Here is a 23,678-nt window from a genome sequence, read left to right as displayed (position 1 = left end):
ACCGTTATCCCATTCCTAGAGTTGATGAACTAATCAATGAACTTCATGGAGCAGTTTACTGCTCAAAAATTGACCTATGTACAGGATACCATCATATTAGGTTGAGAAAAGATGTCCCCAAAACAATTTTTAGATGCTATTTTGGACACTTTGAGCTTTTGGTCTTACCTTTTGGACTAACAAACGCCTTTGTTACTTTCCAATCATGTATGAACCACATTTTCAGGAATCAACTAAGGAAATTTCTGTTAGTCTTCTTTGATGATATTTTAATCTATAACAAAACTTAAGAGGAACATCTAAGACACAGGTGAAGTGCTGGGCATACTTGAACAGCAATCATTATTTGCCAAATTATCCAAGTGTGAATTTGGATTCGAGGAAATTTTATATGTGGGAGACAAAATTAGTGCTCAAGGTGTCAGTATTGATGAGAAGATTGAAGCCACAAGGAGTTGGCCGAAACCAAGGACCTTAGCACACCTTGCACCAATACTTACAATAGAGACGAATAATAAATTGGACCCACCAATATTTTTGCTGATATCACACTCAGAAATAAATAATCATTATTTGAATTGTTCTTAATAACAATATGTGCCTTGACTATATAATATAAATCACCAATATTGAAATAGCCACATATATTAAAACTCACTGCAATATTATAATTCAAAAATTAGCCTATTGACTCCCATAATGATATCTCTTGGCATAAATGTAGACTCCATCACGATTCCACTCCGAGGAAGAGTTAGGGTTTAATCAACTGAAGGTTTCTGCCCTCAGCTTCTGATAAACCATCATATCAAATCAAAAGCATGCTTTACTTCTCCCAGTCAGCCTCCTTATAAAGAGCTCCAGGAAACATCTATAAGATTAAGCCGACTTGAATATTGGAGAATTTTATTTAAAAAAGTGTTTTATTTTATTTTCACTATATTTGATAGTTAAATTAATTAATATATGACATCCGTTAGAAAATAAATTAATTTTTTGGACAACTCAATCAATTAACTCAGTTAAGCCACTTTATATAAATTTGGGGACATTACAAAAGCATATCGATGGTAGAATATTACACTCTTAGTGAGTTGAAAGCCAAAAGCATACTGCTTGAATACATTATTATTGTCTATGTGACAAACATTTATCCCTGAATTAAATTAGAATTGCATAACTACCAGTTAAGCATTAGGCATATGACCTTTATCCACTAATTTTCAGGTGGAAGTGGAAGTAGAAAGTCCATTTATGTGAATGTTCATATCATCAAATGCTGCCACGATTAGAAGAAGCAGGGAGGCTTAAATCATAGTCAACATCATTTGTAAGACATTTTTTCTTAAAACAATAAAGCTCAGTTATTAAGCAGAAGAAGAACAAAAAGATTAGAAATGAGGATAAAAGCATAAAGCCTTTGATATCTCAGAAAAAGCTTATCGTTTGTGCAGAATTAACCTATTCCTCATCCTTTGCATCTTTTTGTTAAGTGAACATCACTGGGACCAAACCATTTATAGTGACGAACAAGCCCTAGTCCTAGATGTGTTAACATATATGCATTTCTTCAAGTTGTGGAGATCCAATATTGTGATATCACTTTTTGAACTGCTATGACTCTTGTTATGAAAATGCCACTTAACCATTTCAAGTACAACACAACGCTTTTCATTTTTTCTGGAGATTTTCTCTAGGATTAATTTGTAATGCCTTCTTATTAAAACAAATTGTGACTCAAAAGATGGTAATATTTCTTACCATCCCTAGGTTTTCTGTGGCATGAAAGGAAACCAATGTTTCCATTTTCATTTTAGGTGAAGGGATGCAACTTTTTGTTTTTTGCTACCTTAGACCAACAGTATGATGATTACTATTGAATACTTTCAAGCAGAAAAGATAGTATTTTGTGAATTAAGTGGAGATAGAATAAAGATTTATCATAGGATGCAAGTATCCAAAATACTGCTTGTCAGGCTCGTTATAGGCTTAGAGTTGTGTATATTTAAGAAATGTTGTATCTCGTAAGAATTTGAGGCACAACAAACAAATGTCACTTGGAAAAATAAAATCCTTGAATTGCAGCTACATTCATTAAACTTTTGTGGGGAAAGTTTATGTATCCAAAACTTGTTCTGGTTCTCGAAAAAAAATAGATGTGATGAAAGCAGAGACTGCACTAATCTCCTTGACAAGTGGTCAGTAGTAGGAAATACACTAATTTAATTTTAATCATGACTTGTCCAAACATTTGATCTCCTGTAGTTTTGAAATTGCTAAATGCCAACCAAACTTGTTTTGTTGCTGTATTCTCTCCCCTCTCGATAGTACACATAACCTGTTTCTTTTGTTTTATGCCAAGAGTTCCTTTGTTTTGACGAGAACTTGTTGGCAATTCCAGGTCAAGCTTTGTAGCCTTTATACCCTGAACTTGTATTTCAATTTTTGATGTTGAGTGGCATTGACACTGCATTATGCCATACAACCTGTTGGTCTAAAGTCAGTTTTGGTGCACCCTTAGATTGGTGCTTTGGACATGATAAAGCACATGCTAGTGAACTTACGTAATGGGCACCACTGAAGTAGAGATCAATTTAGATTATGTATTGAGGATTGTGAAGTATCTGCCTGTTCTGAAGTTTTTTGAGGTGGATGCTTATTGTACAATAGTTTAGAAATTTGTTGATGTTGAATGGTATGATAGAAGTTTGTGACTTTATATAGTCTGCGAAATTGAGTAGAAGATTGCCAATCTTGCTAAAAGTTCAGTCATCACAAAGTAATCTTTTCCTCTCAGTCAATAAAGTGTGATGCATGGAGTCAACACCATCCAATATTTTTATATTGGAAATTATCTACTCCTTTTGTTAATTAATCCCACTTCACAATAATTTTGGACATCAGAGGCTTGAGGTCTAAGAAAATTCAACAATTGGAGGTTACCCTTGGTAGACACAAGATGTGAGACGACTTCTATGTTGTGGGCATAGTAGAAACTGATGTGGTCTTAGAAGTGCAATGACTACACTCTGTGGTAGAGTTTACACAAAATTATTAGGTGATGGAATCAAGGTTCAAATCAGAGGGTAAAGATGTAGTGTTACAAGACATTATTGGAGGAGCTCCTAAAGTTATAACAGCAAAGAGAATGGGAAGATGTTTTAGGATTGGACAAGTAGCATGAGAAGCACAATGTTTAGTAACATCTACAACCACTTGAAGAAGGAGAGCTTTAGGAAGTCAAACTATTCGTTTGTTAAAACTACCACCATTGAATGATGAAGGAAAATTGATTCTAATCCCCAAGGCCATTATAAATTTTAGAGAAAGAAAGCTGAGAAATAAAACCATGACATAATATTTGATTTGATGGAAAGATCTTCCTGAAGAAGCTGCAACATGGGAAACCCTCCAGCATCCTAATTTACGATTGCTTGAGGACAAGCAATCTTGGGAAGGGTGCATTGTAATGGCCCAGCCTAACATTATAACAATAGATATAATCATATTCATAAGCTGCCAAGGATAATAAAAGCTCCTAAGGAAAGATAATTAATATTATAAAATTGAAATTAAGCAAGGATTAGACTTAATAATGGTCAAAATGCATTTGTCTCATGAAAGGATAAGGTATATAAGGAAGATCAATCAAGGATAAGGTGAGGGCAATTGGGAAGACATTATTATATTATTATCCCTTGCCAAACATGAACCATTCGGCAACCTGTGAACAAAATCCCTCAATGTCTGAAATTAAAGAATGAAAACCCCTTAATTTCCATCACCAAGTTAGTGGAAGAAAACCCTTGATTTAGGCAGACTCTAAGACATGTCAAAGTTATTTAAATAAAAATAGATCACTGCAGATTGGACAAAGATTTACAGAAGATAAGAAGGTAAGCTATATATTTTCTGAGATACATTCTAAGCATTAAATCTGATTTATATAATAAACTGTTAAGCTACAATTTCTTGGTTAATGTCATACTTATAATTAATTGTGTAACTATTATTGGGAGTTAGGGTTTATTATATCTACAGAAACAAGGACAATCTCAACAGGGACATCACGATTTCAGAGAATTTGTCTTTGCTGCCTGTTGCAGCTGGTGATTTTGCAATAGAGCCAAAAGCTTTAGTTGATAGTATTTCGTCTCCCTCTAGAGCATGAATATGGATGTCTCATATCGCCCTGCACATTCTCCAACTTCCAAGAGTCTGTCCTCCATTACAAAACCTTTCCAGAACATGCTATAAAGGTCAAAAACTGATCCTTTAATGGAACAATAGCAACCAAGTATCCTCAGCATTCCTTATGGGAACATGATGTCACACTCAAAAATGAAATCATATCAGCCCTTGGCTAGGTGTATCATTGGATACTCTGCTGCCCACAAACACCATCACCACTTGAGTCCATATCTACAACACTTACTGCTGCAACACCTATCTGCATAGTCATGACTCCCTTTATCCTATGAATGGATTCATCCATCTGTACCTGACAGTAATCCAAGCTATTGATTACAGCATTGATTAAGGTAAATGTAACTTTCCCATTATGTATCTGCACCATATTGTTCACTCCGGGAAGCAAATCACTATATGGTTTTTTTCTCTAAGTAATAACAAGCTTGCAAGTTGGAATTTTAAGAATATAATTCCCCAAATCAGAAACAAAATTCTCTACTAAATAATCCTATGGTCTCTTAACATTTTTTGAAGGAAATAATTTGATTGGGAGGACCTTTCTTACCAATTTATCACTTTAGTCAAGAAAGATTGAAATGTGGATCAAATCTCGATGGCTGTGACAAGTCTGTATAGGTCCACCTGTGCAACACCTATCTGCATAGTCATGACTCCCTTTATCCTATGAATGGATTCATCCATCTGTACCTGACAGTAATCCAAGCTATTGATTACAGCATTGATTAAGGTAAATGTAACTTTCCCATTATGTATCTGCACCATATTGTTCACTCCGGGAAGCAAATCACTATATGGTTTTTTTCTCTAAGTAATAACAAGCTTGCAAGTTGGAATTTTAAGAATATAATTCCCCAAATCAGAAACAAAATTCTCTACTAAATAATCCTATGGTCTCTTAACATTTTTTGAAGGAAATAATTTGATTGGGAGGACCTTTCTTACCAATTTATCACTTTAGTCAAGAAAGATTGAAATGTGGATCAAATCTCGATGGCTGTGACAAGTCTGTATAGGTCCACCTGTGCATGTGCTGTTAGAGCGCCACCTGTGGCACTGCTATGACCCATTTACTGGCTTTGAGTTTCAGTTGAAGTCTGCTAGTCTTTTGCACTAGATGTTTCCCTCATGAGCTACATTTAACGCAAAACATTCTTCATGACACTTGCATATATCAATGTGGCCTCTCAATGATGAAAGTCTAGAACTGTAGACAAGAGATCTACTCCAAAGTTGGTGATGAAGTCAGCAGTCTCATTGACTTCTCATGCTGGCAGTTCCTGAACCGAATAGCAGAGAAGTGGCTCATTAGGGAGAATGCCTGCTTTAGACACATACAAGATATGTGCTTGGACTGCATTGCCTTGGTAATTAATTGGGTGTTGGACTTAACAGGAATGATTTTAAAGTTATTTTGCAGTTCACATCAAAGTCTCAACACTAGGGTCATAGCCTTCCCTTTATCGTTGATGCTTTGAGAATACCAACAATAAAATCTGTGAGAAAGGTTCCCTCACTCTCCTATTATGCTTCCTTCAGTTACCATTATTGAATTACCTCTCATTTCCTAATTGAAGCTTAGTTTTGCCAGTGTGGAGCATGGGCTATTGAAGCTTAGTTTTGCCAATGTGGACCACGGGTTATTGATCTTTCTTCCCTTCTTTGGGATTCTGTTACTCAATCCACAATGGCATCGGGGGGATATAAATCCCAGGCTAGCAACTGAGGATCTCTTTGTTCGCTGCTGAACGATTCTGTTAGCTTAGGTTGAACTATGGCCTTGATGAGCTCAGAGAGTGCCACTTTGAATTTGATTAGGATGTACTAAAGCCTGAGTGACCTGTTCCTGAAAATATTGGCATTTCCCTCTTTCCAGTAAAGGCAGGTAAAAATGGACAGGGCAACTTCTTATATAGAATTTTAAGCCACTCTGATGGCAGAATATTTCAGGATTAAAGGTGGACCAAAGGTTTTGGAGGGGCCCAAGATGTTGAGTTTTCCACATAACATTTCTAGAGATGATGGAGGACATATTGAAATAAAAACAACAATGATCATTGTTTCCTTTCTACTGGCATCAAAGGATGTTATAGAATAATCGGAGAAGCATGCCCTGCTAAGACTGTTGTCTAGTCTTCTTTTTCTTGGGAGGGTAGCTACATGAAGGTATTGGCTATTCAAACTTTGTCCATATCTGCTTGAAATGTGAAGGCTGGACTGTAAACTGCCTTGCCGGTTCCATAGTTTAATCCTCAGCTGAGTTCAAGGGTCCAGATGACAATGCGGGACTATACAATCAGATTGACTGTAGATGTTTGTGTGAGAATATATTATTAGTGGTAGATTGCTTTTGAGGTTATGATATTGCGGGATGAGACAGGAAAAATAAGATGGATGAGCCAAGCTGAGATGAGAGAATCTTGTTGGTTGAAGATGAGAATGGTTGTTTTTCTCACGTGCTTACTGAAAATGTGCTAAGTGAGGGACAAATCATATTATCCCTACAATTAAAAGACCGAATAATTGGAAATTTTATGTGCTAAGTGAGGGACAAATCATATTATCCCTACAATTAAAAGACCGAATAATTGGAAATTTTGTGTACTGAGCTAAGGGACATTCTGGCATGTAAAAATGATTGCTGTATCCTTATGGAATAACTGTGCAGATGTATAATTTACTCTAAGTCTAATCACAACACATCTTTTGACAGGCATTTCTGATTTGTGTAAGTGAATAGCCTTTCTGCCAACTTAGAGGACCTGACATTCCAATATATTAATTGATGGCACAATTTTTGGTCCTGTCATTCAGCTCATTTCTATAGAAGTTTGGTATATATTTTCAGTCCTAACATCTAGATAACAATCACATGTTTAGATGGTAAAAACTTTTAAATTGGATTCATTCTTGTCATATGTAATACGGGATAAGTAAATTGACAAAATGAAATTAAAAAATGGATTTTGTACAGTATTTATTTGAGACACTTAAGCTTTGGTCTTTAATTGATGTTCTATGATCAAATCTGGATACCCTTGTAAGCCGAGGTTCTCAGTAGCCAGTGGAGGTGTGAAGATAGAGTGTTTCCAGGTTTGGAAGCTATACCTCATGTATGGTTTCCTTTGCCACCCAACTAACTAACCATAAAAATATAGTTATTGCAAGCAGAGGTAGGTCTAATGTCAAACACAAATGTTATTGAATTTCGCAGACATTTTTAGTTGAACTTGTATAAAACTTTGATACAGGTGTGACCAGTAATGGGTAACATAGGCATTATTTAAATTTTGTTTCAAGATATTTATTTCAAGCCTCAGGAGTAAAAATGTAAAAGCTGCTGTAAGCAATAATGATTAAAGTCAAGGCTTGGTGAGACAATGGCAAGGTATCATCTTGCATATAAAGTGTATTTGGTTCTAGTATTAATAGTTTTGGTATCATCTACACTTGCTTTTTGTAGCACGTATTTTTATGGCATAGGTACTTTTTGTTTAAGTTATTCCTTTCAAAATTAAACTAGAAACTGTAGTTTGACCTTTTATTTTAATCTCTTCTCCTGGTAAATGATGCCTAATGAATCTAAGATCTAACTACTTGTAGGGAATACGGAGCTGACTGGTATATCAGAAGCTAGCTAGTCAAGGCTTAAAAGGAAACAGAAAGCAGTGTTAGTTTGTGCGGCCATTAATTGTTGGAAGCTGTTATTTGAGTTTATAACAAGATCATGAGAGGAGGTAGGAAAAACTTGAAGAAAGAAGCTCTCCAAGGTTGCCTTGAACCACAGGCAGGCCAAACTATAATGCAAGTAGTTTCCCTTCGAGGGTCCAATCTCATTGAGGTAACTTCCAGGATTTTTAATGTATTTTGACTTTTTGTTTCACACTAACACATTTCTTATACATGAAATTTGTCTTCAATATGGAACATATTGTAGACTGGCAATTCAATATGTTTGTTTTGGATGTGGTGCATGTAGTTGTTAAGGCATATGTTACAGTTTCTGAGTTCTGATTGAATGATAGCATTTTGGAGTGCTACGATATAAAGCCATTTTATGTGGCATTTGTTTTCTTTTTGAGTTGTTGGTATTTATGAGAAACTTTTTAAGTCCTTCCTTGAGGCACTAATAACTTATCGGCTAAACTTTCAATCTGTAGGTGGCCATCCTTATCTAGCTGTTTATTGAACTTAGCTATAGGCGTATACCTTTATGTGAGTGAGGCAACTACTTAGAATTCTCTGATGAAATTACAAACATGACTAAACATAAGATAGCTCCTAGAGAAAAGTTTCTGTATATAAATTTGGAGTTCATGTTGTAAATGGTTATAGAGTATGTAATTGTGTGTGTGGCAGCTACTTTCCCAAAGCAAAATTTAGAATAATGTAACCTTGCAATTTGTTTGCACTAAACTACTGTGACCGTATCCAGATTGATAGCATATTTGGTATGCTCTAGGTAATCTTGGCCAAGGTATCCAAGCTGTTAAAGGGAACTTGGATCATTAAAATTTCCTTTGAAATAAGGTTATTACATGAAGAGTATGCTACTCCAAATGAAAGAATAAAGAACACTCCTGATGTCATGTAGAAGGAAATCAAAATATTTTGGCTTGTAAATCCCTAATGCTTAGAGGTACCTGTGTGTGGTTCCCATGCCTTGTAACTATTACTGACATGTGTGGAAATAATAAATCATTAGTGTAAATGACTACTTATGGGGGTCATCTTGAGATGACTTAACTATGCGCGGTCAACTCGTACAAAAATCAAAACTCTAATTAAAAGTGTTCCATACTCACTTGTATATCCAGTTTGAGAGTAGTAATTATAGAGGAAGGCTGGCATACACTTTGGAGCTTTATAGTGTCACTCCAACACCAATTTTGGACCATGTGGCTGGCTGCTGACCTGAATTATGGGGCAAGGTGAATTACTTTAAAGGTGTAACTACCCCATTTTGGTGGCCATTGATCAAATTTTTTGGTGCATGTTTTGATTGAGATTTTGTGCCCTGTTACAGAGAAGCATGATGATTTTCTAGATATGAGGAACTCAGTCTTAGTAATCTTTATATTTGACTTCTTTGAATAATAAATTATAATAAATACTAAAATCAGGAATTTTCAATTTTATCATGAGGACAGAAAAGACATTTATACTTTAGATGCTTTGCTGAGATACCTCTTTTTAAGGGTTTTAACAATTAACTTACTTTCCAGGGGCGACCCTTTTACTGTTTTCCCACTATCTTTTTACTTGTGATTATGTTAAAATGTTGCAGAAATTCCATCCATTAAGCATTATAATGAAAATTTGGGAGATTATTTTGTCATGCTATATTTTTGGGGTTGTGGTTTGTAGCTCAGAGACTACTCGTAGTTTTGTTTATTTTGGTTTCTGCCAAGGCGTGTATCTTGTTTTGACTCTATTCTGGGTTGTTGCCCATTAATTATTGGGGTTGTAGCTTTAGAGAATTCATGTGATTATTATAATATTCCAAGACACAGTTGTAGCTATTATGTTTGTCACCTAATAGCTCAATAGAATCATAGATATAACAACTGTTGAAGTTATCATTTAGCGAGTCAATGTCCCTGAAAGAAATTGGATTACACAGGCTGGGGTTTGTACCCATCCTAGAAGGTTCCTTCTTTGGTGGGGGTTATACTTGTCCTCCCATTTTCTTCTTGAAACATCAAAAGCTATTGTTCCTGCTTTGGTGGGGGTTATACCTGTTCTCCCATTTTCTCCTTCAAACATCAAAAGCTGTTTGATACTGTTATTTTCATAACACTTGAGTAGATGTATAGACTGCTTATTACTTATATGTGTTTTTCATTGCATTCTTATCTTGTTAAGCTAACATTGATTTCAATTGGCTTGTCTCTTACACCATTTTATTGATGTATTCATGTGTATATTATATATTACAATAATGTAATGTTCTATAATGGTCATCTTAGTTAGTTTGGTTAGTTTCTAATTCTGGCTTCAGTTTATGATTGTTTCATAAATAGAAACATCGTCTTGTAATTTGTTATAAATAGAGCCTTTCGTCTCTATGTAAAGATCAGTTTAATACAACATAATTCATAATTGTATTACCATTACATTATATACAAGAACAAGTTTTATAAGAAATTGATGACATACTTGAGATATTATACCCTGTAGGTTGTGATGGTAAGAGTAGGATGCAGGTGATAGCTATATTTTCTGCCATTGACCTGAACAACCCCAGTATGGCTCTTAGCTCAATGAAACTTGAACCTACCAATACTGATCTTGCTATCTTAAGTTCTAGGTGCACTTTTTGTGTGTTGGAAGTGTGTATGATGGAAAGATAATCTTACGTTGATTCTCCTTTTGTGATTTTTTTACAAAGTGATGCAGTCAAGACCTGGTGCCCAGTGAAAGGCAGCCAAGGTCTTGCAGCTCCACACAAGAAACAAACTAGAACAGCAGAATAAAATAAAATAAATTCTGAATTTATGTTGTAATTTCCTCATAGGCACACAGCCCAGCAGCGGTTTATTTCAAGGGACAACATAGAAACAAGAATCAACTCAGAAATCATAAATCAGAAAACACACTACAGTTTGTTTCAGGCACACAGCCTAGTGACAGGGCAGTGCCAAAACTCAAAAATTCCCTGATTTCTATGCACACGCCAGCAGGAAAAATGATTCTCACAGTCCAAAACACTGGCAATAGGGATGACTCGGGCCCTTCCTTATGGTTACCCCTGCTGTTTTGTACGTTTTCTTTTCATGTACCGTATGTTAACACACACATGTATTGTTCTTATAAAGAGTATCCCAAAAAAGCTGCAGCAAAAGGAACTGCCGCCAGTCAAAGTTGCTTGGACCAAGAATAAGGGAGGTGATTAAAACACAGCAGAAGCCTGTCTGCACAGTAACCACCACTACAGTATCTGCTTGTCAGAGAATATCATTGCTGCTGCTGAGCAAATGTAACTGTTGCTGCAGGCAAATAAACTCTCATGACCTCAAAAAAGAGGCTGTCAGAATCTCAAGGGAATGAATTCCATGACTTCTACAAAGCCACCTGTTGACATGTTTTTTATGACAGCATCGAACACAAAATAAAGTTGCCTAACGGTCACTTCACTCTCTCTTGATCAAAGTGCGATTGCATGCTAAGATTGCAAGAAGTTCAAACAATCGACTCCAAGGTTCTTTTATGCTACGGACGCGACTCAGCTGGTTGATGTGATTGCTGGTAATCCAAGGGGCCTTACGTTTGCATCATTCTTTCACTTCTTTGCTGTGGCTGGAACTCCATCATCAAATATAGCTATTTGGTGATGCTTTTGCTTCAAACGGACTAAAATGAACTGAAAATAAAGGGGAAAAGGGTTTAGAAGGATCTAAATCTACTTCTAAGGGCAGTGATATCAAGAGTTAATGCTTCGGTGGACAAATTCCAAATAAACCAAGCTCTGCTTTGCCAAGTTTAACTACAACTCTGCAAGAACCGGTGCGATCTTCTGAGGATGTTGAAGGATTTTCAAATCAAGAAAGTGCATTTGAATACCCAAAACGACGCAATCCAAACGACTATCCACAATCGAACTTAGCACAAGTTTAATGGCTCAGGCTAACTTTACACTGCAACTTACAATCAACAAGATGCAAAAAGTATGAACCATGGAAATTCATTAGACACCATTACTTTCTCCATTGAAATCAAAACACTTTATCTAACAACTGAGAAAATAAAATTCTACTCTAAGTGAGGAAGGTGAAACCATGCAAGTCTTGAAAAAATAACTTAAGTGGACACCATCAGAGAACAATGTTTCACTGTTATTATCTCAAAACTTATCGCAACAATTTCATACAAGTCTCCCTTCTTTACAAATGAGGGGGGTCACCCCTTTCTATAGGCCTCAGATCATGATTACATGCAAAAACATATTTAGGGTTTCACCCTAGAAGATTCCCCACTCAAGATGCAACAAGGTGGGAATCAGTAATAAATACCCCATAAAGCCCATATACAATTAATTACAATCCTTCCAAAAATGGCATCCATAAAGCATTAATTAACCATTACATTCAAAAAGTGCCCACTATGCAATGAATGTACCCTCATGCAAAAATCGCCCATGATGCCATAAATGCACCATCATCTTTTGAACGTGACGGTTGCATGCAGAAGAATCTGCCATAATGCCATAAATGTGACGGCTGCATGCAAAGAGATGCGTCATTAATTCAGCGTGTGTTGACTCGATTGCCACTTGGCGAGAAAACCTTGGAGAGAGAAAACTTCAGGAGAGAAGAATTTGATCCATGGAGAATTTTCTTGAAGTTTCTCGAACTTTCCTTGCTATGGAGGAGATTTTTAATGATTTTCCACCATCTCCTATTTTTTAGGAATTTTCCACAAATTAGGGTTCCATAGTCCATGAGAGAAAATTCCCTCACGACTCCAAGTCTACCATCATTTTCAATTTCAGATGATTCTTGATGCCTGAGAATGGATTTTTCAATTTTTTCCCTAGGGGGGGGGGGAATTTTTTGTTCAATTCATCCTTGATTTCTTCCTTGCCTTATAAATTGTTTTTTCCACCTTCAATTCATGTGCAGAGGAATTCACACTTTGTTTGGAATCTTCCATCACTTCCTTGTTTTGGTGCCTTCACCATGCCTTGGGCCGAATTTCACTGTGGAGGAGGAATTTCATCAAATGCTGAATCTTCCATGACCCCTCCATTTTGGCGCCCTGTTGAGTGCTTGGGCGGATTTTGGCCATGAAGGTGGAATTTGATGTTTTCTACCAATTCAGGACATGTACATATATGAAATATAACATTTATCTTCAATATGTCTTTTTCCTTTCTTATACTTTAAGTTATATTTCATATGTATTGTTAGGATGTTTGAGAGTGGTTTCAGGTCCCTAGGAATCATAACGAAAATTTTGGATTTTGGAAGATCTTTCAAATTTTCAGACTTAGCCAATTTTAGGCCATTTTCGGATCAGGATGACATTGGTGGATTGATGTGAATTTCTAGACTTGGATGATTTTGCATGCTTTCCTCTTCTGGAATAGGAGTTCCAAACTTAACCATTTTTTTTTTGATCCAACTTGTCTGCCTTCTAACTCTTCTGGATTTGGAAATGATCTTTAGGAGCGTTCAGTCTTCAACATCTTCAGGGATGTTCAATTTTCAGTGTTTTCCTATGAAGAACTTGCCAAAAATAGGTTAGGAAAACACTTACTAAAAATAGTAAGTTTGATTTTTGGCAAAATTAGACCAATCCGGGAGGCAGTGAAACTTACTAAAAATAGTAAGTGCTCAAAATTTGCTCAAATTTTATTGGGAGGTTCTTTGAAGGGTCCTGATTCTAGTTCTAAGTTCAGTTTTTCCAAAACCCTAAAAGAAACCCCCTAAAATCTAGGACTGAAGACATAAACCCTAAAATTGATGTAATATGCCCTAGACTTCACCAAATTCGCTCAAACAAAAAGCAAATTTAATCAATATGACCCCCAAACACTTGCAAAGCAGAGAGACTGACAAGACTGCTGCAAAAAGACCCAAAAAACAAAGCCAAAAGATCGGAAGGGCCTAAAAAGAAGGGGGTCTCCATTTGCAATGGGGCGATGTGTGAAAATGTCACAACACCACCCAGCAAAGGGTGAAACACCTAGGTCAAGTATGAAGTCAAAGTGAAATGCCCAGGAAGGAAGAAGTCAGAAATGAATGCTCAGATATAGATGACTCCTACTCTTGCCTTATAGTCTGTGATGATAATCACAACAGTTGCCTTGTATGAGCTTGAGACTTGAAGTGTTGCAATGTCTTCCTTGGGCCCTTGTCTTTGCCTATGTGGTGAACTCTTGATGTTGTATGTGAGCTGATGAGCTCTCATCTTGTAGCTGATCCTCAGCACTCTTTGCTAAGTTCTTCCATATTTTGGATCTCTCTCTCTAGCTTGCCTTAAGTATGTTGAGGTGTGGATGTTGTTCATCTTCACTTTGCTGTCCTCTTGGTATCTACTTCCTCGGGTTTTGACACCATGAGCTGATCTTCAGCAGATCCTCATTTCCCCCAAGTGATGAAGTTCCTTCTTCCTTGCCCTGTAGTGCTTCATGTTGATGATCCTATCCTTGTGTTGTCCTTGCCACCTGATTCACCCTCTTGCATGTAAGTGTGATTTTGCTTCCATGCCCTGAAGTCTTGACTTTCTTCATGTTCCTTTGCATGTTCGCCCCCCTTGCATCAAACCTGGAAACAAACATAATTTGAATCAAGACATTGCAAAAAGTACTTAATCGAGCTTCCCACTACATTCTCTAAAGCTGGAAATGAATATCTGATCATGAAACATCTAATTTTAAGTCTGATTTCCCTTCTTTTGACTGAATTCTTTATCAATTTGAGTCTGATTCTGTGTCTCAGACCTGATTTATATCTCATTTCTCACTTTTACATGCCTGATTGGATAGGTTTTAGGTCTGAGTCAGGCCCGATTTGCATTGGTTTCAGGTGGCAAAGGAAGTTCGTGGATCTCATAGGGCAAAGGAAGTGACTTTTTTCTTCCATTCTCAGCAACCTCACCAGTCTTAAGACAACAATCACTTCCAGAATCTTAAGCACTTTCTGCAACCAGCATTCAACTCACCAAAACAAGAACATGTCCTGCCTGATTGTACTTTTAGGGAGGCATTGACAGTGACCTCAAACTTGATCGCGGATCTGACTAGGCAAAGGAAGAGCTTGAGGGAAGGTTGTTGTTTTGGGAGGGCAGAGGAAATCCCTCAAAGGGAGTTTGCTGATTTGGAAGGGCAAAGGAAATTCACACTTTTGGGTGACCAAAGGAAGTTCGTGCTTTTGCAGATGCATTGGAAGTTAGGGGTGAAAGATCACACTTTAGCATAGGCATGGGAAGTGGCATGGTGAAAGATCGCGCTTTGAGGGAAGCGAAGGAAATGCTAAGGTGAATGTCGCACTTTTAGACCATCAAAGGAAGTCCGCATTTTTGGAGCATCATAGGAAGTGCCAAGGTAAAGTTTGTACTTTTGGAGCATCATAGGAAGTGCCAAGGTAAAGTTCGTGCTTGTGGAGCATCACAGGAAGTTCGCACATTTGAGGCTCTACTGGAAGTGGCCTCGAGATTACAACTTTGCTAACTTAATCATTTCATCTTAAGCCTTTTCATGATTACTCAGACTCTAGCGTGCCCTTCCTCCCAAGCATTTCCCTCTCTAAAACAATTTTCCTTCGCAAAGTTTAGCACTTCATCTCTGATTCAGCAAGTAGATGATCAAATGGAATGATCATCAAGAAAATGTTCATTTTGCAAGCCTTGAGAACTAATTGACTTCACTTCATCCTAGAGAGAGAGAGTTGACTTGATTACCTCCTGGCCACCTAAGACACTACACCTCTTCCAAGTGAAAGGCTAATAGCTAAAGACACTACCAGACGACTAAACTAAGATACCTAACCTAGAAAGTGGAAAAAGGGGGGGGCGCATGTTGAATTTTAAATGCTCGTTTAACCACGGGCAATGATTTGCCCTCCCAACCATAGACAATTCACAATTGTCTCCCCCGAGCATCCTGGTATGTCAATCTGCAATTGTATTCCATTGTTATTATCCTTGATTGAATGAGATCACATATCTCATTATCAAGGTTGCATGGGTACGGGGGTTCTTGGAGACGTCGGGTACTGGTACTAGTACTGGTACGGCTATTTTTTCAAAATAGGAGACGTGGGTACTTGGAGACTCCAATTTTTTTTTTTTAATATAATTTAATAATTTATAGAAAATCTGAAAATCTGATGACATTGGACTTTCAAAACAAGAAATAACATTAAGTATTAACTATTAACTATGAAGTTTAGGATCAAAATGCCATACAATCATTGTGTCATAGTTTCAAACTGATTAGTGATACTGATTACATATTGAAGATAGCTTGATAAACAGCAAGCTGATACGCAAACCAAAAACTGAAAGCAAAAATCAGAAATTTTATATTTATAATCTACTCTTCTTCGCCATGATCATCCATATCAAGGTCATCAGCTATGAGGCTCTCCAAATAGTCATCACTCTCGAATTCGGGTTCCTCTGATGGTAGAATAACAGGGGGTAAATCAGCTAGTCCATCTGCTTCAACCACTTCATCTACACTGGCTGCAATGTCTCCGTCAGGTGAAATTTGAGCCCATTTTGCCGAAGGACCCTCATTGTATCCAGGATCTACACGAGAGAGAAGACGAAGTGAGCTATGAATGTACACTAGGTTCTCTGCTTTCTTTGATCCTAATCGGTTCCTCTTCAGTGAATGAATGAACCCATAAGTGCTCCAATTTCTCTCACAAGATGAAGAGCTAGCCACTTGTGAGAGTAATCGTATTGCAAATGATTGCAATTCAGGGGCTTCACTTCCATGATTCCACCACCACTCTATAGGGTCTTTCTTTACTTTCATATCATATATAGCTTCCACAGAAGCAAAATCACCTTGCCCACGTGAAAACTTATTCCATTGAGTCCTCATAACTGAAGCTTCCTCACCTCGGCCATAAATCTTTTTAACCGCAGCCCAAAAGCCCTTCATTACCTTTCTATCCTGATGTGGAGCTCTCTTTTTGGTCACTTCTATATCATACCATTTAGGATTAAGGGCATAGGCAGCACAATGAAGAGGTGTGTTAAGTTTGTTCCACCTTCCATGTAACTTTTCTTCTATCAAAGGATATAGAGAAATATATTTTGCATCAGTTATCTTCTTTACTCTTTCACACATGGAATCTATTGCTTCATAAACCTCTCCCAAACATGCCTTATCTGAATCTGCAAATTTGATCACCTCACATATGGGCTTAATAAAGTCCACAACAAACTTATCATCAACCCAAAAATGCTCATCAAGGACCATAGCTCTCACCTCAACTGCAATATCTGATGTAGATTGTTTCCAAGCTGCCCATGCATCACTAACAACCGTGGAACACAAAGCTCCTTTGACTTCACAAAGGCGGTCAAGAAGAATGAAGTAAGAAGCAAAACGTGTGTCAGCAGGTTTGAGAAGTTCCACCTTGGCAAATTTACGATAAATGGCTTGTGTGTGGTGATGGTTACATATGAACATTTGTTTCTTTCTGCCCTTCTCTATGAGATCTGAAATCCATTGGAACTTGCCAATATCCTTGATAGCATTATTTAATGAATGCACACAACATGGTGTCCAAAATATCTGCCTATACCTCTTTTGCACCAACATGCCTATTGCTTTACAAACAGGGGCAGCATCAGTAACAACTTGGACTACATGTGATGCCCCCACCTCCTCAATGCTATCACATAGCTGGCTATGAAGAAATTCTGCATTTTTTTCTTGCCCTGAACAATCTATTGCCTTCAAAAAATAAGGCCCTTTGCTATATGTTACCATGATATTAAGTAGTGGACGATTCCTAGCATCTGTCCACCCATCCATCACAATACCACATCCTTCTTGAGCCCACCCTCTTTTCAATGGTGCGGTTTGTTCCTCTAATCGACTTTTTTCTTTATCAACAAGAGTAGTGCGAAGCTTCTCATACCCAGGTGGTTTATAGCCTGCTGGTGCATTATTGATAGCACGAACCATCTCTTCATAGAATGGAGAGTGAGCCACATTGAATGATATTCCATTTGCATAAAAAAATCGTCCAATGGCTGCATCAACTGCTTCTCGTCCTTGCACATCAAACAATCTTCCAATGGGGTTTGTGCTGCCAATGTGTGGTCTTTTGGGAGCCGGTTCAGTTGCTAAACCTCTAAAAGTCGCATCCACCTCTGACTCTATATCATGACTGTAAGGTGTAGTAGCTGCCTCTGTTGTTGAAGCATGAGAGCTTCGCATAACAACTTTCCCATCAACCCTTTCCTGTTCTCTCACAGCATCATATCTTTCACACTCATTTGGACAACCTTCAACACCATTACATGGCAAGTGGAGGAAATGATCCTTCACCCTCGTGTAGGTACCTTTCCATCCCAAATTACAAAGTTTGCATTTGATAGTGGCTGTTCCACCTGATCCTTTCGGCCCTGGAACACGATCAACACACTTCCATAGTGGGTACAACCCTTGTCTTCCTCCACCTGACATTTTGAATGATGAATCTGAATAAAAAATAAAAAATAAAAATGTTAAAAACAAAAAAATAGCTGATGGACTACCTGATTTACCTGGTACCCCTGTTATTCTACCCAAAACGTGTATTTGCAGGTTTGAGTATATATTTTTTTTAGTAATTTTAAATTTACCAGAAATTATTTGTGTTTGCATTGCATTTGTGGATAGAATTATTCTGTTTCTCAATGTATTTGGATGGTTGCTTAACAGTTTTGTTTGTACATTCTTCATTGACATATAGATGTTGTATTGTATTTTTGTCACAGTGTTATTGATCTCTGGACATTTGACAGTTGAATCTACATTTAAGAGATGCAGTGCATTTCTGCTTGAGTTGTTCTATTTTTGAGTGTATTTGGATGGTTGCTTAACAACTCTAGAGATTTTGCATGAACTAATTTTTTTAGTATTTTTTAGTAATTTTGAGTATACAATTTTTTTAGTAATTTTAAATTTAATAATTTAACAGTAATTTCTGGTAAAAAATTTTTACTCAAAATTAAATTAGAAGTATAACTGTATACACTATACTGTCTTATTTTATCACAATTTAATAAATTGTGATAAAATAAGATAATATAGTGTATACACTATACACTATACAGTTATACTTATAATTTAATTCACGGTATATAATTTTATAAACTGTGAAATCTGAATGTATCGATACATTCACAGTTAAAACTTAATAATAAAATTAAATATACTGTGAATCACACCAGAGGTCTTTTGTCCTCTTTTGCCCTCATTATCGAAATTAAAAAAAACGGTGAAAACCTATTAAATTCACTAGCCAAAATGGAATGCGAAATTAAAAAAACAGTGAAAACCTATTAATTTCGAAATCAGTCCATACGTGGAAATCAGTCCATGATATCTGCTGTGTTAATCATTGATGATATATATGCTATATATATATAACCGGCAAACCTAAATATTCAGTTTGCATACATTGTTGAAAGCCTGTGACTAGAAGGTAGTGTGTAGGTCTTCAATCAGATCAATATCCTCAGCATATCAGATATATTTATTGAATTATATCATGGATATAATTCTTATACTTCTGATTTTTTTTTTTTAAACCTCTAATCCAAAACTTAACAAGAGTCACCTCCTGTACTCAGCTTCCTGCATCCGATTCTTGTGCAAGGTTGCCTCCATTACAGCCAGCCATTCCACTTCGTTGTTGGAACAGACACCCATAAAAAATGAACCACCTTTCACAAAGGTACCTTGGTCATTCCTTATAACTGTACCGGCATCTGTTGAGCCAGGATTGCCCTTTGACACATCATCAAAGATAAGTTTAAGCAAACCATCAAGAGGCTTTGATCACTAAAAAGTTAACCTTATTGCAGGGATATTTGATCCTTAAATGTTGGTAATGGTCAGTGAGTGAAAATTTTCCACTGCTCACCAATTTTTGAAATTCATTCTTTTTACTTTGCATTCTCCAACTGTTTTCTCTAGGTTGATCACCTTCATGCAATTGCTGACTGTTACTGTTATCATTGATTTCCAACTAAATCTTGTGCATTTTTCTTGCATCATTGTTGGATATTTTTAAAATTAATTTATAATGTGATTATCATGTTTTTAAATTGTGCCAAGGATTTATGATACATTTTTGCTAAAATCTATTTATCCAAAGAGGCATGTTAGTCAACCCTGGTGATCAAGGTGGTGTTTTTTTTTTTAGTTTGAAATTGTGATTACATAAACTTAAGTTTGAAATGATTGGGCAACTTATAGGTGATGGACAGTATGGGTTCAAAAACTTTGGCATTGTTCCCAGCCAAATTTCACAAGAGTCTTTGGATAAAGCGAGGTTTGGAGCTTTCCTTGTATGTTATGTTGGCACATAAATTTTCCGTAATAATGCCATGCAGATGTGAATCTTTCACATTTTAACTTGTTTTGATCAGCTATGTGCATCATAGTTGTTCTTTTTCTTTCAAGTTTGTATATCATCTGATATACTTACAATTATAGAGAAGTGTTATTATCATATGTCCCATTAGCATATATGTTTGGAATTGGATTTAGCCTTGATTATAAGTTAAGTATTTTCTCTTTCATGCAGGAAGCTATGTATTGATAGAAGGAAGTGATAGAGAAAAAGCTATGGAAGCAGGTAGTAAGGTGACTTGCATGATTGTACAAGTTCTTTTTGATGAGAATGTGCGCATACTTCGGAAGTCTCATCACTGGTAGTGTGCTTATTAATATATACTTTTTCCATAATGTTTTTCCACAAATGTTTGATTATGTGATGTGAATGGAACTTACAGCTGCAATTCCCTAAACTAACAATATGAAGGGCATCCTCTTACATGTAATAGAATACTCAACATTGATGTGTAGGCCTGAAGGCTTTGATGCTGATAAACAACACTCAATTTCTACTGCAAAGAATGATGTGCTGCATGAAAAGGAACAAGAGAATTGCAGAAGTGAAGAATCTAGTGATGATGGTCTGCCCCCACTTGAAGCCAATTGCAATAGGCGTGGACCTCAACAGTTGCAATCACTATCTAATGAAGAAGAAACATCAGATTCTGATTCATGATCAAGATCATTATTGCTCAGATTCATTACATAAAAGCTTTATTCCTTCAGGAAGCTTTTGTATTTATCCTTGCATTTATTTTCAAAATTTAATTATCATTTATGAGTTAGATGTTCATCAGTCCACCATTACCAGTGGGAACCTCGATAATTAATTTCACTTGTCATGCAGAGTTATTTTTAGCATATTGCTCCAAATGCAGAGAGAGGTAGTGTCCTGGTCTAGTTTGAGTTCAGTTGTTTGTTCCTAATTTCTTTATATTTTTCTGGATTTTAAAGCATTTATTCGATGTTCCATGATTTGAATATTTATGTGACGTTGTAATTTTTGCCAACACTTGCCCCCCCTAAAGGCTGATGCCAAGGGAGTCTTGACTATTGAGTAAATCATATGTTGCAAGGGCTCTAATTGTTTTCTTTAGAAGCTCTTGAAATCCTTCACGAACAAATCTAACTGGTCTTCCCAACATAATTATTTGTACAGTTATAAATTGCAAGGTCACGATAGGCTTTCACTTTTTTAGAGTTTTCCCCCTTCATCACTGGTAATGTGCTTATTTTGTTTTCCGATAACTTCTGGTATATATTAGATGTAAAGAAACTTGAAAATCTCAAATTATGCTCTATTTTCAACTAATTTTGATGATGATGTACCAATAAAAAATTCTCAAGGTATTAGAGTTTTGGTGGCTTTTTGTAGTTCTGTTAGTCGGGAAAGTTCTAGATTCTGTTGGATATTAATTTATGGAAAAAGTAACTAAAAGAGTTAAGGGACACTAGTAACAGTTCATCTATCCATATGCAAAAGATACCAAGTAAAAAGAGTCATATATATAAGGAAAAAATAACTTTATGTATTGCGGTTTTATAGGTCATTTTTAGGACCTCTACACATTAGAGTTAAGGCCATTTCTTATTTTCTTACAATTTCATTTCATGCTATTAATAGTGCCTATTGTGGATACTTTTATGAATATCCACAACCTATACTAGATTAGAGCAAGTCTTTGTTGTTGTGTTAGTCATCTCTTTTCATGCACGTTCGCCCTTTTCTGCATGCACGTTCTCCTAATTGATTCTAATTTTGACGAGGAGAGTTTTCTTCACCTCTATCTTCTCTTTGTTAGCAAATACAGGATGGCATTGCACAATAGTTCATGTTGTTGATTGATAGAGTATTAACATGATACATCTATTTGTTTCACCTTATCTGTCTTGAGTCTTAGTGAACTGTGGAAGGATTGTGACTTCATGAGTAAGGTGGATCCTAGTTCAGTTTGATGAAATTGTATTAAGGTTAATTGTTAAACATGGTATTAGAGCATAGAACTTGTTGCTCTTCGTCCCCTCCAGTCCTCCAGTTGTTCTTGGTGCGATGTAGTTGTTCTGGCTCTTCCAAGAGGATGCTGCATATTCAAGGTCTGAGGAGCTTCATGTGCCAATTTTTTGACTGCAAAACTGCATCAAAAACGATAAAAAAGTCCTTGATTTGAATTTTGTTACATGGAAATAGAGTTCCGATGCAGAAAATTAGCCTCAAACAACTGCATGGGTAAATTTGTGGATTCAAAAGCTTGTTATAAATCACTTTTTTCAAAACAAAATTTTGGTTAAGGGTTCAGGCTACGTGTCCAAAAGAAATTTGGTTTGAGATCTTTTATTTGTATTGTTTGCAGTTTCTAGATTTGGTTGTGTGAGATTTCTAATCATCAATGTTTCGGATCACACTCCGTGATCCATCATCAAGATGAATGAGAATTCAAAGAGATGTAACATAGTTAATTGCAGACCTAGTATATCAATAAAAAGAGGGGTGAAAGGATGGGAGGAGAGAGGAGGGGGCGAGCACAAGGACCAGGAATAGAATGAAAATAAAAACCAAAGATCTAATAAAATACAATAAAAATAAAAAAAACAAATGATCAAAAAAAGAAAACACTATATGACTACTACCTATTGGAAAGCTAAGAACCAAAGAGACAGAAGGAAATAAGCAAATCTAATTTAAAAAACCAAAAAATTCTAAGAAAAAAAGCAAACTGTGAAAAAGAGAGTATACATGAGTAAAATAATAAATAAAATAACTCATCAGGAATACAAACCCAGTTGTTACCTATAAACAAGAAAGACCAAGAATTAGAATTATAAGAAAGAATAAAATTTTAACAAGGAAAGAAACATAAGATGTTTTAATATTAAAGTGGAGTTAATTTGGACTGTACTTTAATTAGTTAACAAAATATAGAAAGTGAGGTGCTCATAAGTCTCAACACAATATATAGAACTCCAATGCCATTGATAATTCATATACATGTATGCAGGGCCTCCACCTTACTATATCCTTGTATCTCCGTAAATTATATTCTATATCTATCTATATATTCTTCTCCCAATACATATCATCCTCTGTTACATTACATCTTTACCCATATAATTATCTATCTAATGGGACATGACCCATTTATACTAGTTTAGATGGCGTCTCTTCGATTTGGGGCTCTACAAGCTCGTTGTAGTAAATTGCAGTATGATCTGCCTTGACTAATCATGCCCTGCCTCTATACTGTCAACACCAAACATTTCTTTGAAAAAAAAGCATCCTGTGATGATTGAGTGCATTTTTGTTGGAAGTCAAAATGGACCAATTGTTTGGCTTATTGTTTAAAAGGCACATGTCAAGATTAGTCACCTTGAGAGGTCTTTAGTTCAAGTCCCATCT

The 23,678-nt window shown here is 36.3% G+C and overlaps 1 protein-coding gene across 4 annotated transcripts in view; it reads left to right on the top strand.

Moving 5' to 3' along the window:
- LOC131040349 (uncharacterized) overlaps nucleotides 1-21,596 on the top strand; it is a 50,445-nt gene extending 28,849 nt beyond the window's left edge. For all 4 annotated transcript variants that reach the window (XM_057973251.1, XM_057973252.2, XM_057973253.2 and 1 more), the window contains 4 exons: nucleotides 7,813-8,050; nucleotides 20,144-20,219; nucleotides 20,475-20,601; nucleotides 20,756-21,596. In XM_057973251.1, coding sequence (XP_057829234.1) covers nucleotides 7,937-8,050; nucleotides 20,144-20,219; nucleotides 20,475-20,601; nucleotides 20,756-20,960 — 522 coding nt within the window. In that variant the 5' untranslated portion in view covers nucleotides 7,813-7,936 and the 3' untranslated portion in view covers nucleotides 20,961-21,596. The remainder of the gene's footprint in view (nucleotides 1-7,812; nucleotides 8,051-20,143; nucleotides 20,220-20,474; nucleotides 20,602-20,755) is intronic.
- Nucleotides 21,597-23,678: the final 2,082 nt, after the last annotated feature.

The sequence above is a fragment of the Cryptomeria japonica genome, chromosome 1 (genome assembly GCF_030272615.1).
Source record: "Cryptomeria japonica chromosome 1, Sugi_1.0, whole genome shotgun sequence".
Lineage (NCBI taxonomy): Eukaryota > Viridiplantae > Streptophyta > Pinopsida > Cupressales > Cupressaceae > Cryptomeria > Cryptomeria japonica.
This window is presented reverse-complemented; position numbering and strand designations above follow the sequence as displayed.